General features: G+C 51.3%; 2 protein-coding genes across 2 annotated transcripts; both read left to right on the top strand.

Annotated features, from left to right (window-relative positions):
• The first annotated feature begins 1,797 nt into the window (after positions 1-1,797).
• LOC100898243 (uncharacterized) lies at positions 1,798-2,362 on the top strand. The gene is made up of 3 exons (XM_003738387.1): positions 1,798-1,870; positions 1,968-2,164; positions 2,246-2,362. Exons 1-3 carry the CDS (start codon positions 1,822-1,824, stop codon positions 2,333-2,335), a joined length of 336 nt encoding a protein of 111 aa, XP_003738435.1. The 5' UTR covers positions 1,798-1,821; the 3' UTR covers positions 2,336-2,362.
• Positions 2,363-3,660: 1,298 nt separating this feature from the next.
• LOC100898054 (uncharacterized) lies at positions 3,661-4,419 on the top strand. Its single transcript, XM_003738386.2, has 3 exons — positions 3,661-3,732; positions 3,844-4,034; positions 4,215-4,419. The coding sequence occupies exons 1-3, from the start codon at positions 3,684-3,686 to the stop codon at positions 4,320-4,322; spliced, it is 348 nt and encodes a 115-aa protein (XP_003738434.1). The 5' UTR covers positions 3,661-3,683; the 3' UTR covers positions 4,323-4,419.
• The last annotated feature ends 343 nt before the right edge of the window (positions 4,420-4,762 follow it).

The following is a 4,762-nucleotide window of genomic DNA, read 5'->3' as shown; positions in this document are numbered from 1 at the left end:
TAACCGACTTTGTACGTTCCTCAATTTCCTTGGGAAGATTTAGAGAACTCCGTTGGCGCCCATGTGGAGGGGTGCAGAATTTGATCACTCCTTGGTCATAGAAGACCTCAAGCATAGTTCCGCTCCTCGCCGTGAGCTTGATGCGAAATACGAATTCGGCCTCCTCGGATCCCGCAACGAGCGTACACAATACATATGTATGTACATGTGTAAATGAATGTCTCAAGAGACAAGATGCTTTCCCTGCCTCCGATCATATAGGAGAGGTATATCTTGGGACTCGGTAGAGGTCGATGCGCTTAGCCCCTAATCGAATCAAGGAAAATGCTTATGAGCACGGACGGCGATGACTTCCGTAGGTCGGACAGGGTCGGGACAAGCTCCGCAGGATCTCGGATCAGCACCAATGTGTGAGACAATCTATCTGGGATCGGAATGTTTGCATGTGCGAGCCACGAGTAGTAAGCGAGAAAAGGTAGTTGTTCGATGATCCGCTCTGAGAGAGGAACTCGTGAGTGCCTCCTCGGCTCCTTATAGATTTGGCAGAAAATCAATTGCACCCATTAGATTCCCTGCTCGGGAGCTCCAATCAGCAAGTTCGACCGACTAGCTCCGATACCCTGAAACATCCTGATTTTTTCACTGTTCTCCCCTCGGCTGGTGGGCCAACTCCGGCACGAGCAGAGCTATTCGATGGACATGACGCATTCCAAGTCTGCGTTTCTGGTTAACGGAAGCGTCGGACCGTCATTTCCCCTCGGCTCGAGGTTTGCCGTGGCTGCACCACGCTCCGCGGAGGTGTTCTACATCCTCAATGTTGTCTTTATCCCTTGTAGCCTCGTCGGCAGACCATCATGCGTGGCCCTACAGTCACTCGAATCGCTCACGCATGCCCGCTGTCAGCGAAACTCTTAGTGGCAATCGTGAAATTCCACGGTTCTCGGGACCAGCCGGGATTCGCGAGACTCCTCCGTCGTTGCCACTTGAGTTTGTTCTGGACTTTGACGACCTCGACTGTACCCAGAGCTTTCCCCGCAATATCGTTTCTGACCTGTACTCCGTCAAGTTTCCTCCCTCGAATAGGGAAAGTCACGTAGCATCGATCACGATGATAATTGGGAAATCGGGAAGCACAATGTCCATCGTCTGCATACTCCCTCGACAATGCCTTCGATATAATTCCGGACAATCCACTGGACGTCTTCCGAAGATTCATCAAGCACAGCGGACGTAACGCTGAAGTAATTATACCCGATTATCGGGAGCTCCGATGACTGTGTCGTGGCGGTCGAGTCTAGAAACACTGACGACGCAACGTCCGGGGGCTATAAGCTTCAGTTGAGACGTCGCCACGCGACCGTTCGATTCGCTGCACTCCCCACAGATGTCGTTTCAGGTTTCAGCCTCGTGATCTGGAGATTCTTCGAGAAGGATGTTCGGACCGTGAAGTAGCATCCTGCAGACAGGATCAGTAATGATTCTCGCATTGGGGCTCGCGTTCAATTCCTCGGGGACAGAAAATCAAGCTCCTGACCGTCACACGTCGTTAGACAGGATTGCGGGAGGGGTTCTGGTTCATTCGTCACCTGCACACACCACCTCTGGGACTCAGGTTTGTAATTTGGGCTTGGCCGACGCAGGAAGTCGATTCGAGAGCATTCGATAGAAGCTACGTCCCATATTGGATCAACATGACCGTCACTGATTTCCCGTTGCTGTCATTGTTCTCTGATTGTCACACAATGGCGACACTGGTTCGACCGTTCTACTTAAGCGGCGGGGTCAAGTCAAACTCGCACAGTTCTCGAAAGTCTGCTGAACATGAAGTTCTTTATTCTGCTTCTGGGCGTCGGCCTGGTTCTGGCTCGAGGTGAGTCTCGAATGGTCGAATCCTCTGGATATTCCCGCTTGGAAGACTGAATGAGATCTATCTTCATTTTCGAGTCTGATAACATAACACCCTACAGAGAGAAGTAACGAATCCGCGGAGACTGACGCCGACAACAGAACAGAGTCCGGCGATGATGTCAACACTGAGACGCAAGTGTGCCGAGGAGAAGGCACGCTGATCGCTCGCTTGCCTTGCACCGAGGTCTGCAGGAGACCATTCGAAATCGGCCGAGCGCTCCTCTTCAACGTGATCCACGAGGGTGAGCCCTGCAAGGTATGTCAGAGCGATCTCGATGCTCATCTGATCGACAGAAATTGGACCTTGTTCCCAAACTCAACTCGCCTCCCATTTTAGACCAGCCGACGATTGGAAGAAAACGACGGAACCTGTGCTGTGATCAAGCGTTTCGGGAGAAACTTCGGAATCTGCCGAGCCGACGAGTAACAATTCTAATAAAACGGAGCTTGTTCACCCATTGGTCGGAAGTCTTCATAGATTGAAGTTCATGGGGGAAATATGAAAATTGAAGCATGAACCCGAAGAATACATCTACGTATTCAGATCCTCCGGCGAGATAGCCGAAAGATTCTTGTGTGAGGTCCTTCGTTAGGGGAACGAGCGACTTACCTCGATTCGATCTTAACATTTCAACGCTTTGAGGGGAGGGGGGAAGTGGTCCCCGAGCGGTCGTCATGATTCGGGAGAAATCTACGTCACGGAAGGATTTTGTTGCCCTTGATATCCCTGCCCCGAAGAGTCAGAATCAAGTGTAGCTACCTTCTGGGGTCGATTCGGGCCTTGTGGTATGGCGGGCGCTTCGACTGACCTACCCGGTCGGTGGGTTCATCCCATCTGCCCGGAGCTCGATCTCGACATCAGTGTCGAATTGATCGTATTGCCCCTCCTCGCCAGCCGGTAGAAATGATTTCGTAATTCGGCGAGCTACGTGACTCTCCGTCACGACGGATTCGGTGGAGCGCCATCCTCTAATGGTGCTCGGATTGCACCCGATTATGGATTGGGGAATTTTTCTGGGACCGATTTGGCTTCCGCTGCCGCTTCCCGGAGAAGAACGGCTCCGATACGGGGAGTCCCTATTCGATAAGCTAGTACGGCATTTCCTCCTCTCTCTGACGAAGGATAGAAGCCGCGTAGTGGAGGCTAAATCCGAATAATATCCCAATCAGAGCCGCGGCGGATCCCCGTGGATGGGCTGTCACGTCTTCGGTCCACGTTTTGGCATCGTTTGCGAGGGTCTCCTCAGAGGTACCCACTCGGAATCTCCGTCTTCGAAACGTCATCGGTTCGGGCGATTGGAACTGCTCGACGAGTATGCGAGCCAGGGCGCTGTGCGAGATGAAGAGGAATTATTGTGGAAGGCCTCCATCGGAGCGTCTCTGTTTGCAGCTCTTCATGCGGAGGGGCTCCGGAGGGGTCCATTTGCGGCGGATTCCAGTCGGCAGAGGCCAGAATGGAACCATATCTGCGTCAGTGTCTCGCTCGACGTCATAACACTGCCATCGGCTGTTCTTGAAACTCAGAACAGAAGCGCCATTGGAAGTTCCCCGCTTCCGTATACATATAACACAATTCGTGGCTGCGTCAGAACATAACGGTGAAAGGCACATGATTCCGAAGCAGAATTGAAAATTCTCGAGTCCAGAAGGATTGAGTTGAGACAGTACTTGTCACTCTCTTTTTCTGACACACAATGGTATTGATGCCCTCCCGAAGTCTACTTAAGCACCAGCTCCGCCCGTCTCTCGCGGAGTTCTCCGAATATACCGCAAACATGAAATTTCTCATTCTTGTGCTGAGTGTCGGCCTCGCTCTGGCTCAGGGTATGACAGACAGAGTTCGGATTATAGTGGACAACGGATAGCTGGGTAGGAATGTCCATCCTGCGTCTAGCATCCGATTCTACAAACGAGTTAAGGGAACGCTTCCTTCAGAAAGAAATGCGACAACCGAATCGGGATACGACGTCACGTCCGAGGCCACCACTGAGATTATAACGAGACAAGTTTGCGACGGTAAAGGCAAACTCGTCACTCGAGTAGGCTGCTTGGAGACTTGCTCGAGAGCGTTCAAGATCGGTCGCTTGCCGATCTTCACCACCATTCGTGAGAACGAGCCATGCAAGGTATTTGGAAGGGTATTTCCTTTATATGGTGTTTGCTTGGAGACACGGGGAAAGGGAAACGTAGATAACGTTTGAGTAATGTTATCAACCCTTCCTATAATGACGCTGGTCAGACGGGAATCAGCGCCCTGATACCTCATTGCGGTCATCTCACCGAGTCCCGATTTGAATTTATTCCAGACAAGCATACTCAGGAGGCAGAACAACGGTATTTGTGTGAAAGTGACTCGTCTCGGAATTTCTATTGGCGTTTGCAGAAAGCGTAGAGACGATGATGATGATGAGTGATAGGTTCGCTCAAGATGGGAGTGATGTATCCCCTTGTCGTTCCAACATCGTGCGTTGTTGAAATAAATGCGAGGGAATCGTATTCCATGAGTCTCCACACGGGTATTCTTTTGAAGAACCTGTTGCCTCACGCTTCAGGGCGAGGACCTTGTTTTGATCCCTCGAGCCTCTCTGGAACTTGGACAGAGAAAGGGTACAGCCGAATAACATGGCGATCCCGGCTACGATCTGTTTTGGAAAACTGACTAGATAGGGTGATAGCTCTCGGTTAGTAGAAGACTTTTTCACGAGTCTCCCAGAAATCGACGCGGCGAGTTTCGAGGAAAGGGCCAAAGTTCGAAAATCTTAAAATGCGATTTTCTCGAAAACGGTAAGAGCTAGAGGGTCGTGCTTGGTCTCGTTGGAAAGCTGGCGAAAAATGCCACAATTCTAGCCCGGTC

This window comes from Galendromus occidentalis, unplaced genomic scaffold (assembly GCF_000255335.2).
Source record: "Galendromus occidentalis unplaced genomic scaffold, Mocc_1.1 scf7180000075950, whole genome shotgun sequence".
Taxonomy (NCBI): Eukaryota; Metazoa; Arthropoda; class Arachnida; order Mesostigmata; family Phytoseiidae; genus Galendromus; species Galendromus occidentalis.
The sequence above is the reverse complement of the archived record's forward strand: the minus strand, read 5'-3'. Positions and strand labels throughout refer to the sequence as shown.